At 50.3% G+C, this 12,680-nt stretch overlaps 1 protein-coding gene across 1 annotated transcript in view; it reads right to left on the reverse strand.

Moving 5' to 3' along the window:
- Positions 1-2,908: 2,908 nt before the first annotated feature.
- Positions 2,909-12,680, reverse strand: part of CUNH3orf20 (chromosome unknown C3orf20 homolog) — an 80,305-nt gene continuing 70,533 nt past the window's right edge. The window contains exons 15-16 of the mRNA XM_037139363.2: positions 6,915-7,055; positions 2,909-6,302 (exon numbers count right to left, since the gene is read on the reverse strand). Coding sequence (XP_036995258.2) covers positions 6,206-6,302; positions 6,915-7,055 — 238 coding nt within the window. The 3' untranslated portion in view covers positions 2,909-6,205. The remainder of the gene's footprint in view (positions 6,303-6,914; positions 7,056-12,680) is intronic.

Here is a 12,680-nt window from a genome sequence, read left to right on the forward strand (position 1 = left end):
TACACAAAATGATCCCAGCGGCTGCTGTGGCGAGAGAGGCCAGCCGTGGTGTAAACCGCAGAGGGCTGTGCACATGGAGACCTGCTTCTGGGGATTCTGGCTTTGCCTTTTCCTCTCAGGCTCCCCTCTTCTAATTTGCTAAGAGTAGCACCCCCAGCCCCACCCAAGGCTGTGCCCCGAATTCTCGCCATAAACAGGCCCTGTGCCCAATTGTCAAATCCAGTGGCTTTCAAGTGTTTATGACTAGGTATTGTACCTTCCCCAAGAAGAAACAGATTTACACAGTGGAGACAGAAACGGAGCCCACACTCGCAGTGCTTCCCTGACCCCTGAGCTCTTCTGTAACCCTTCTTCATTCCTCACAATGACCCGCCACATGCTTGTTGGTCTTCTCTATGGACGGGTAAGGAAACTGAGGCATGGAAGTTTAAACAACATGTCCGAGGTTGCACGGCTGAGCATGTGGGATCCAGGGTCTGTGTTTTTAGCCACTACATGATGGTGACTGGAAGGAATAAAGCTTGTCACTTTACTAAATGCAATGCACTCTATTTTCTAACCCAATTCTTTTTTCTTTAAATGTGGATCACGACCCACTCAATGGATTTCACAACTCACTGATGGGCTATAATCTGTAGAGCCATAGCAGGATGGGTGGGTTCTATAAGACCTAGAGTAACTAGGACACACTGACCAGCTCCTCCCCAACCTGTGAGCATTCCCCCAACTCCAGGACACCCTCCCAGCTCCCCCCACCTCACCTCACTTCCCCTTCCTCCGGCCTCACAGGACCAGGAGCTAAAAGGACCCAATCTCTCTCCCACATGTGAACTGGCAGCTCCAGGGCAGCTCAGGGGCCCCTGCATCCCAGAGACCTGGGGAGGTGAGAGCCCAGTGCCATAGGGGAGGGAAGGCCCAATCTCTTTGTCCAGGAGTCATTATGATGCAGCCAGCAGAGCTTCAGCCTAGGAGAGGGGCTTTCATTTCTGAGACGGGAGCTGGGGGCCGGAGGAGATTGCTCACAGATAGGGAGACGCTGCTGCCAGCACCACTACTTCATTCCTGCTCCTCCTGCGCGGGCAGCCAAGCTCCTTAACCCTTGATGGAGCTGAAGACAGGAAGGCAGCCAGCAGCAGGCGGGCCTTGCTGCGATGGAGGTTGGTGTTGGGTGGGGGGATTCCTTAACTGCTTTATTAATAAATAGTTCTTTTCATCCATAATTACTGAGCATGAGCTTAGTCCTTCCTCTGCAGTACCATATTCAATCCACCCACGTCCCTGGGAGGTTGTAACTGTCGTCATGTCATCCTCACTTCACAGAGGAGGATGTGGACACCCAGACACCGAGTCACTTGCCCACAGTCTCAAGGCTTGGTAGGGAGGAGGGGTGCAGGAAGAGGCAGGTTTTGATTTTGGGGAGGAAAGATACTTGTGAGTTCTGGGTGAGGGCTGTCAGGGGCCTCAGCAACAGGGGCCTCGGATTATTCTGCATCTTCCTGAGACCTCCTGAGCTCTCAGCACAGAGGCCCCACACTAGGCCCCATCCTCCCTCTGGCAAGCACTGGGTCTGTCTTTCTTCTCAGTTCACTCCTGGGCACTAAAGCAACTGTGTTACAGAGTCCCTCATCCACTCGTGCCGGGTGTTTAGGTCTCCCTGTCACTGTGCGTGCAGCCTGGCCCACTGCTTCTCACTGTGAAACTGTCTTCACACGTTGTTCTTGTGTCCAGCACCTTGTTAAATCCATATTAGGTCTAATAGTTTCTTTATTGATTCTTGGTTGATTTTTCTAGATAGCTGATTAATCACCACAAACTGACAATTTTATTATCATGTCTTTCCACATCCTTCTCTCTCCCTGTAATGGGCTGAACATTCGTGTGTTTGTCCCCAGTGCCAAGTCCCTAGGCTGAAGCCCTAACCCCCAGTGGGGTGGTATTTGGAGGTGGAGTCTTTGGGAGGTGATCACGTGAGACGGGGTCATGAGAGTGGAGCCCCCATGATGAGATTGGTGCGCAGATACAAAGAGGCAGTGACAGATCTCTCCGTGTGACCACACACCAAGGAAAGCCAAACCCAGGAGGAAGGCCACGCCCAGGAAGAGGGTCCTCACCCAAAGCCTGACCATGCTGGCACTCGGACCGTCACCTTCCAGGCTCCTGACAGTGAGAAGCATATTTCTGTTGTTTAAACTATCCGTCTGTGGTATTTCAGGATAACACACGAAATTCACTGAGATGCTCTTATTTCTTTTTCTTTCCATATAGAGTTCAGGATTTCCAATATATTTTGGATAGTGCTGCTGTTGGCAGTGTTACCCTCATCTTGTTCCTTTAGCAGAATATACTTACAGCATCTCCATTAAGAAAAATATTTGCTTTAGGTTTCTTTAGTTGTTGTTGTTGCTTTTTTAAAAGGTAAGATATAAATAACATAAAATTTGCCATCATAGGCATTTTTAAGTGTACAGTTAACTGGTTTAAAGGTTGGGTTGGCCAAAAAGTTCATTTACTTTTCTCCATAAGATGGCTCTAATAGTGCTCCAGTTGTTTCTAACTTAATTTGAAACAGTTTTGTTAGATTGTATTGTGACACCTGTTACATCAGTGTGCATTTAAAAAAACTTATCAAAATTGGTGAATTTTGGGGTAGCCATTTCAATATTGAAGATAGAAAAATACGCAACATTTTGGCATATTATGCTTTATCATTTCAAGAAAGGTAAAAATGCAACTGAAATGCAAACTAAAAATGTATGCAGTGTGTGGCGCAGGTGCTGTGATTGATCAAATGTGCCAGAAGTGGTTTGCAAAGTTTTGTGCTGGAGATTTTCTCGCTGGATGATGCTCCACTGTCGGGTAGACCAGCTGAAGTAGACAGCGATCAAACTGAGACACTAATTGAGAACAATTAACATTCTACCCTGCAGGAGATAGCCGACATACTCAATATATCCAAATCAGCGAAGTTATTGGTGAGAATGAAAGATGCGTCCTTTATGGAAAACAACATATGGGCTTGCTGGCCAACCCAATACATTCACATTGTTCTGCAGCCACTACCAGCGTCAATCCGCATAGTTCTTTTCACTTCGTAAAATTAAAACTCCATACCCATTAAACAATTTCTCCTCCCTCCTCACCAGTCCCTAGCAACGACCATTCTACTTTCTATGATTTTGACTTCTCTGGGGAACGTTATGTAAGTGGAATCATACAGTATTGATCTTTTTGTGAATGGCTCATTTCACTCAGCTTAATGTCCTCGAGGCTAATCCATGTTGTAGCATCTTGCAGAATTTTACTTCTTTTTAAGGCTCAATATTATTGTATGTATCTACCATATTTCACTTACCCATTCATCTGCTGATGAATAGAGTTTGCTTGCATGTTTTAGCCATTGCAAATAATATTGATATGAACATGGGTGTACAAACAGCTCCTTGAGACCTTGTTCAATTCTTTCGGGTATATACTTAGAGGTGAAATTGCTGGGTCATATACTAATTGTTATTTTTAATCTTTTGAGGAACCTCCATAGTTGTTTCCACAGCAGCTCTACCAACTTACATGTCTACCAGCAGTGCACAAGGGTCCCATTTTTCTCCACATCCTTACCAGCACTTCTTGTTTTCTGTTTGATTGAAGTCATCCTAATGGGTGTGAGGCGGTACCTCACTGTGGTTTTGATTTGCATTTCTCTGATGATTAGTGACACTGAGAATTTTCTCACATGTTTATTGACCATTTGTATATCTCCTTTGGAAAAATGACTATTCAAGTCCTTTGCCCAATTTTGCATTAGGTTGTTTTAGCAGTTCTCTATATATTCTGGACATTAATCCCTTATCAATATATGATTTTAGAATATTTTTGCCCATTTTGTGAGTTGCCTTTTCATTCTTTGGATAGTGTCTTTTGGTGCACACATTAAATTTTTTTCATGAAGTCTAATTTGTCTCTTTTTTTCCTTTTGTTGCCCGTGCCTCTGGTATCATATCCATACAATCACTGCCAAATCCAATGTCAAAATGCTTTTGTCCTATGCTTTGCTCTATGTGTTTTATTGCTTTAGGTCTTACATTTGGTTCTTGATCCATTTGAAGTTAATCTTTGTATATGGTGTTAGGGAAGGGTCCAACTTCATACTTTTACCTGTGAAAATCTAGTTCTTTACCAGACCTTACAAAGCCACACCTTCAACGTGCAGCGGAGCATCTAGCCGAGGACTCAGAGAGAACCCTGGGGAAATTCCTAGAGTTCTTTCTGCACAGCTCCCTCTTCACTGATGCTCTGCCTCACGGATTCTGCTCACTGCCGACTCTCTAACTCTGATCTCTCCCCCCAGTTCAGCAACACTCTATACTGTGCCTGCGTTCTCTTTCCCTGCACCATGATCCAGAAAGTATGTCTGGCAGAAAGCTGGGAGTGATTGTAGAACACACACTGTTTCTCTTGTCCTGGGTGTTTGTGTCAGGATGAAACCCCAGTACCAGTTACTCCAACATGTCCGGAAGCAAAATTCAGTCCGTATTTTTTTTTGTTTGTTTGATGATGCCTTCCTCCTTGCTTAGGTTTTCAAATCTTTCCTTTGCTTATTTAAACATTTAAAACATATTTGTTTTATATTGTATGACAATTAAAAAATCCAGAGTCTTTATGTCTGATTTAACATTTGATATTTGTTTTCATTCACTTTGGCTTACATTTTTAAATTTTGGATTGTGAGCTAATATTCACCTGGGCTCTCTCTGTGGGAATCCTGTGAGGTCTACGTGGCGAGTGAACTTCAGAGGAGATTTGTGTTTGCTTCTGCAGGGCATCAGGGGGCGCTAGTCGCTGCATTTCCAGACCTCATAGACAGCGTATAGACAGGGTGGGGCCAAAGTGGGTTTACAATTGTGAGTACATGTAAACACAGTGTATTCTTGTAGTATTATTTATTAATTACTGCATTATTGTCACACAAACCACTGTAAACCTACTTTTGCCCCACCCTGCCTATGTGTAAACCTAGTATGTGAAGGCTGACCTGGGCAGAGGGGGAACAATTTTTGTGTGTTCTTTGTTCAGACAAGGAGGAGGGGAGAGTGCCGGGATGCCCAAGACCCCTAACATACATCAGGGCCCCTTAGGTCAAAGGTTGTAGGCTTAAGCACATAGCATGTCATTTTGAATCAATTACTAGGGGACAAATGTATAACCCATTAAAAGCCTTTGAATGATACAAGTGATAAAAATTGAACCTCAAGAAATTCAGATTAAAAAAGCATCTATTACAGAGGGAGCACAAGTTGTGAAGTATAGAGCATGCCACTGAACGCCACCCACAGATCAGGGCCTGTAGACTCTATTCCAGGCTTGGAGAGCAAGGCAGACCCCCTGGGGTCCACACCCTGCTCCCGGGAAGCATGGCCCTGGGAGCTGCAGACAAGCAGGGCCAGAGCTGGCGTGCTCTCTACCCTTCTCAGCTGCCACCAGGGAGGCAGATGAGCGTGGGCTAAACGGGGACATTAGCGCACAGGGGCTCTGGCTTTCCAGTGCCACCAAAGGGTCCCTCGGTGTGGCTTGTCACCACCTCTTCTGTCCCACTCCATGGCCCTTTCTTTCTCTATCCACCTGCCCTTTTCTCTCCCTCCTCCCTCATTTCTTCCTTCTCGACTTCCCCTCCCTCTGCCCCTCCCCTCTCCTTCCTGTTTTCTCCCTTCTCATCATCAGCCTCCCCATCTTTCCCTTAGTCTCTTCTCCCTCAGCTTCCTGTCTCCCTTCTCCCTCTACTCTCTCACACTCTGTTTTGCACTTGGGCCAGAACCCAAGCCATTCCCACCCAGTGAAGGAGAGGAGAGCATAGTTTAGTTCCATCACAGATCTCCCCCATGGCTAATGTCTCATTTGGCTGGGTCCCCTTGTCAGGTTCATTTCCCTGGGAGTGGAAGAATCCTGGGCTGACTTCACAGGCCACAGAAGCAGCTCTGGGTCAGAGCAACCAAGTGTCCAAGGACTGGGCCTGTAACAGGGCTGCTGGGGGGCCTCTGGCCTTGTAGAGCCAGCCTAGCCCACAGCCTCACCCGGATGCTGCCGGCATGCTTGTTTATTACACAGAGGCTCCGAGAAGGGGGCGGGGGCTGGGGAGGCAGGGCAGGATGGCTGAGTGGGTGAGGGATGAGCTATGTCCAGGCCTGGCACTCTGGTGGTCAAGGGGCCTGCATTACTTCTTGGGGAGCAGTTTCTTCCCATCATTTAGCTTCTTACTGCCCCTCCTGCCTTTGCTGATAGGAGGAAGATCCTCATCAGGATGTGTCATCCTAAAAATCAAAGTAGAGAGAAGCAAATGTTGGGAAATGGGCAGAGAGGGTTGGTCTGGGCAGTGCCAAGCCCTGCCCTGGCCAGGCCGAGGTGGGCGTGGCCTTCCACCTTGCACAGCTGAGGTCCTCTTGGTGTTGCTGCAATCTGGGGGTCCCAATGGCACCTGTGACTTTTTGAGATGCTCACAGTTTTGCCTTTTCTATCTTCATGAGAAACATGTGATTTCAGAACATGCTCTTGCAGAACACGATTCGCTTCCCAGTGACACGGCTAAGTTTATAGACTTGACAGGCCTAGGAAGTCGCTCACAGGGACACGGCCGGTAGTGCCCGCCTTTCTCAGACAGACAGACAGGTTTGGGCTGGGGGGTTTCTCCACAATGTTTAAAGGCCTCAATCTCCACCAACCAGACCACTACCAGCAGCTCTGAGGAGAGCAGCTGGGCAGCACGTTGCTAAAACAGGCCAGAGATCAAGGATTGCTGGAGATGAACCATGCCCAGGGGCATGTGACTGCCCAAGGTCACTTAGCCCTTTGTGGCCTCTGCGAACCATGCCTATTCTGCTGACCACAGGAGGGTCCCTCAGCCCCGGGCCAGGGAGGCCACTTACTTCTTTTCAGTTTCAGGGGGAGACTCGTCTATCTCGTCCCCGATGGTCAACGAGGAGGCGCTTCCTTGAACGTCATCCATCATTGTTCTCTCGGCTGAGGCTGAGTCAGAGTCATCCAGGGCCAGGATGGAGGTTGAAATGCTGTGGGGAAAGCAGGGAGGGGAGGCCGGTGCTCAGCGAAGGCACAGTCAGAGGGGGCCTGGGGCAAGCAGCCCTCACTCAGAGCTGCCCCTTCAGTGTCCCGGTTCCTGGAGAAATGGGCTCAGGTGCTTCTCCTGAGGGTGGGTGAAGGGAGAACTTGACCCCCAGGGGACCCAGAGACTTACTGCAGGTTGGCTTCCCTGGCTTCCTTATTTAATTTTATCTTATTTATTTTGTTGTCCTATTACAATTGTCCCAATTTTCCCCCACTGCTCTTCCCTGCCCTGCCTATGCCCCACCCCCAGTCAATCTCCACCCTCTTGTCCATGTCCACGGGTCATTCATACATGTTCATTGATTAGACCCTTCCCCTTCTTTCCCCCCTACCCCCCACCCCTCCAACTGCAAGTCCACGACACCTGTACACTCAGACTGACCATAACTGAGCTGTACACTCACTGACCAGTGAGCAAAGGAGAGACGACAAGAAGCCAAGAAAATAAGTCATTGTGTACAGTGTTATGGCTTGTGTCCCCCACAAATCCATGTACAGGAGTCCTAACCTGTAGTACCCCAGAAAGTAGGAAACAGGGTCATTGTAGACATAATGAGTTAAGAAGTCACACCAGAGCAGGGTGGGCCTGACGCTACTACAGCTGTCATCCTTGTGAAAAGGGGGACACATGGACACAGACAGGCCCGCAGGGGAAGGCCACATGAAGGTGAGTGGAGCTGCCACAGCCTAGGCGTGAGCAGACACTTGAGGCTGGACTAGATCCTTCCCTGTACCCTCAGAGGCGGCCTGGCCTGCCCGTACCTTCATCTGGGACTTCTGGCCCCTGAACCACAAACCGATAAACTTCTGTTGAAGCCACTCCATTGGTGGAACAGTGTTACACCACCCCAGGAAACATGAACGCATGTGGCCACTCCTCACCTTCACACCACAGCTCAAGGCTTTCCAGCCGTTCACTGTCTACACACACTTTCTGGGTCACAAGATGGTTTTGAGCATCACAGCAGCCCTGGGAGACAGGAAGTTCAGGCTCCCCATTTTACCAGAGAGGGGGACTGGAGGGCACATAGCAGGTTCACAGCAGAGACAGGACTGGCCCTTTCACTCATTGTCTCTTCAAGTTTATTGAGTCCCCACTGTATGTCTAGCTTAAGGGATGAGCATCCCCGAGATAGGAGACAATGGGAGAGGGGGTAGGGGGGCCTCTTCCATCATTGGAAGGGCCTCAGAAAAAAAATGAAAAAATACCAAAACAGGGTCACAGAATCTGGGTATGTTCCCAATGCTTGCATTCAGCAAGCTAGTGCCCCCCTTCACAGCTCACTCTGCCACCCTGCCCCACGAGAGCACACACGAAGTCAAGGGATCCCTCACATCACAGCAGTGGAAACAAGGGCAAGGCCCTGCCTGAGGTCTTTTGAGAAGCCAGGTCTCCAGGTGGCTTGTGGCGGTGTCTGGGCTGAACCTCAGGGTGCTGGCACCCATCTCTGCTACTCCCAAGGGTAGGGGTAAGCCAGGTGCAGGGGCAGAGCCAGGATGATGCGCTCCTGCAGGGCCCCAGCCAAGGGTGGATGGGGAGGAAGTCCCTGGGCTCTATGGGTGGCATAGGATATTTGGGGAGTGTAGGGGCAAAGTCCAGAAAGAGGCGTGGTTCCCCAAATTTCATCATTCATTCACTCACTCACGTGATGAGTATTTACTGAGAACCTACTCCCTGAGCTAGATTCCAGGAATAAACACTACAGGCCCTGAGCTTACAACCATTTCCTCAAGCCTGAAGTGGCCCCTACAGGGCACTGGCCGCCCCCTGGCCTCCTGCTTCCAGCCTCACCAGTTCCCACTCTGCCCATGCTGCTGTCTGTGGGCTCATCCTTCTTGCTCCATCCTTGTCTCTCACTTAATCTGTGGCTCCTCAACTTCTGCAGGGGCAAAACCCAGCTCCCTGGGGTGATGCCCAGCTCAAGGCCCATCAGAACTTAACCCTAAACCGCCAGTATATTTTTCTAACGGCCCTGTTGGTGGCCCCACTAAATCCACAGCTATCATGTTCCCCGGTCCCCGAAGCATGCCTTGCCTTTGCCCACCTTAGCCCCTTTCTAGGAGCATCTTTTCCTTCTCCCTTTTCACTGGGCCTTCTATTCATCCTTCAAGGCCAGATTCCCATGTCACCGCCTCTGGGAAGCCTTCCCTGAACTCTCACAGAAGGAGGGATTTCCTCCACTGCTTATAATGGTGCAGGGTTCACAGCTCTATGAATCTGCCTCCAGTCAACAGGGTTTGATTTTAGCAACTTGGTATGGCTCTCATAGGTATGAGTTAGTAATGAGCAAATGAATCAAGTGACAGGGACATCAGAGGAATGTGAGTGACTAGGGCAGTGGGGCCACACAGCCATCTTGCTGGGGTGACAGGAACATTCCTGTTCCTGTTGACAGTAGGCCAGGTGCTTCCCTGGAAGAATGATCTAGAGATGGATGCCAAGACCATCTTTTATCAGCGCTAAGTAGAAAAGGCATCTGCGGGGTTGCAATAGGCCAGCCCCTCCAGCAATTTCAAAAACCTTTCTACTGACTTCAGTGAAAGGGAAGTGTCAGCAAATGCTGCCCTAATCAGACATGGAGCCCACCTCTCCAAGGCATCAAGGTCAGCCCCCCGTGTCTGAGGTGCTGGTCCACACTTCAGGAAGGTAACTTCTCCCCACTCAGTCCATCCATGCATGTTTCCAGTGCAGGAGGGAGCTGGCTTTGAAACCACCTTTATCCATACGGGGTGCTCCTGTGACAAGCTTATGACATCCTGGTTAGTTCTGACCCAGTCCCTTCTTGATTCATGAGTAAAGACCAGTTCTAATCAAGCTTCTCCTCACCTTCAGAGCCTTGAATGACTCTCCACTCCCTGTATGGTCAAGGCACGAAGCCTTCCACAACACGCTCTTCCCCTGCTCATCTAGTGCCTGCTTGTCCGTCAGCAGAGGCCCCTGCTGAGACAGGTCTGGCGAGGACTCCTCATGAACGGGTGCACGGTGACAGCCCAACACAGGAAGAGCATGACCTCACTCTGGCAGGTTTCTACTTTCTCCTCTCTGCAGGCTGACAGGTCTTATCTCACCAGCCAGGCCTGGCCTATACTTCATATGTCCCTGGGTTCACTAACAAAGCGGTTTGACCCACAGCAGGTCAGCAACAGGCTCACAGTGCCACAAAAGCCTGGAGCTGAACCAGAGTCTTGCATGAGAATCACCATGGCTGGGTGGGGACAGCTGCCTGGGTGTGGAGCTGGGGAGGCAACTTAGGACAGAGAGAGAGGTTCCAGGGCCAGCTCTGCCATTCCTGTCCCTGTGCACACACAGAGCTCACACCCTCCTCCCAGTGTCTGGTTTGATGCCTCTTTTGCAGGAGCTGTAAGGTACCTGAGGACAGGGTGAGCAAGGCCTTTGAAAGCAGGCTGTAGGTGGGCTTCTTTGGGTTGAGGGAGGATGCTGGTGTGAGCGGCTGGTGAGGGTGGAGTGTCCTGCCTCAGGGCAGCGTCACTGCAGGAGGGCCTCGTGCAGGCGGCTCCTCTCTGGGCACTGGGCCCACTCTCCCCATCCCCATCCTTAGAGGGTTCCTGGCAGGGGCAGCTGAGGTGGGCGTGGGCCCCCCCCCACAGCTCCTGACCATGCACCCTGAACCTCTCCTTCCTTCCTGCCCCCCATCTCAGCTCCCTCTCAGCCTCCTCCTGCCTCTTCTAAGGTGGGCAAGAGGTAGCTGTGTGACCAAGTGGCACGACTGTGAATAGCTTCCCATCATATATGAATGGCACTTCACAGTATACAAAGCTTATTGAGTATGACATGGGTATTTACATAGTACTCTGCCTTTCCTGTTTGTAATGTACTCTGCACTTAACAGAGCACTTAACAGTTTATAAGGTGCTTTGTTATTTACAGAGTATCTTGTGGTGTACAAAGTGCTTCACAGGGTATGGGATACATTGCAGTTTATAAAGCACTTTGCAGGGTTTCCAGCTTACAAAGTTCTTTGGAGCAGGTCCATCTGCCAGTTTGGGTCGAGGACAGTTTATAAGACATTTTACAGGTTACAGGGCACATCACAGCTTCCCAAGCCCTTGGTGATTTATTGGGCATGTGGCCCTGGACAAAGGACTTTGTTTTGTATAGATCTCATGATACTTTGGAAGGTGCTCTGTAGTTGACCAGGTGTGTTACAGATTACACTGGGCTTTGTGGTTTATAGGGCACGTGGCATTTTGTCATTACAGGGTGCATCATCTCTGACAGTTTTTGATTCTCTTAACTCACTCCTCTGAGAATGGTCCTGAACTCAGGGAGACAACAGAAGCCCAGGGAGGGCAAGTGACACGTCTGAAGCTGTGTCTGTGGCACAGCCAGACACCCTGCCTCTGCAGAGCCTATCCCTGCCCTCGCTGGCTCCCTGCTTCTCTGTAGGAGGCTTGCCTCCCAGACTCCCACATGGCCCTGCAGCTGGGCTTGGAGTCTATGGCTTCACTCTCCTCTCCCGGCCGCCCCGTGCCGGGCTCCAAGCCAGCCCAGTGCGCAGCACGGCAAAGCCAGGTCCAGGTGGTGAGATTGAACTGTCAGCCAGATGAATCTGTCCTCTGTGGCTCCCAGGTGTAGACCAGGCTGTCTCCCTGGCCCCTTCATGTCCCATGTGCACAGAGGTGGCAGGCAGGAAAACAGAACCTCAGGAGTGGGTCTCTTAAGACTTCCTGGGCTCAGCAAGCTGCAGTGAGCAAGGTGGAGGGAAGGAGGGTGGCACTGGCTGTTCCTCACCCCGATCTGACCTGCCCCTGCTCCTGGGATGGGCCACTTGCTGCTTAGCACTTAAGAACTCAAAGCACAGCTAAATGGAAAAATGGAGCCAAGCCCAGTGGGGTGCAGAGGAAGGACCCCCTGGTTACATGAAGAGAACAAGTATGACCAGGACATAGAGTGGCATCACTGGAGCCTCCACAAGGCCCTCCACCAGGCCCAGACTCTGTTGGCGAAGGAGGTGTATTTGTACCTGGGGAGCTAACCAGGTAATAGGGGACAGTCTCATTACTCTGTGAATTAACTCTGCCCCTGGGCTATGGAGGTCCCATAGCCCCCAGGGTGTATCTAAGGCTCCAGCCCCCTCTGGTCTTGCCACTCCAGGGCATCTTCCAGAGACAGCCAGGGCCTCTTCTCCACAAAGCTGCCCAGGCCTTCCTCCTACTTGAAGCCCCACAGTTCCTGCCTGCACCTGGAAAGTGGAGGCTGCCTGGTGAGAATCAGGTGGCCCTATCTAGACTCTAACACGGACCCTCCTCCATCATTCCCTGCCAGGGGCTCCTCCAACACTGTGGGGTCGGGGGGTGCGGGGGTCTCACTGCTCTCTCTGTCTGGCCAGCCCTTCCTGCCCTCTGTCCCCCTCCCTGTGTCATGCTGTGCCCTGTCCTGGTCCCCACTGTAGCACTGGGTACCTCCGCTTTCAGGCGCGAATCTCAGGGCCTGTAAATGGTATGACTTCTCCTGGCCATGATGAGGACTTGCAGGGACTTTTCTCACCAGAACATTTTCATGTCCCCAAGCTGAAACCCTGTACCTTTTGAATACTAATTCCACATGT

This window comes from Artibeus jamaicensis, unplaced genomic scaffold (genome assembly GCF_021234435.1).
Source record: "Artibeus jamaicensis isolate MK-2021 breed Jamaican fruit bat unplaced genomic scaffold, CSHL_Jam_final contig_519, whole genome shotgun sequence".
NCBI lineage: Eukaryota > Metazoa > Chordata > Mammalia > Chiroptera > Phyllostomidae > Artibeus > Artibeus jamaicensis.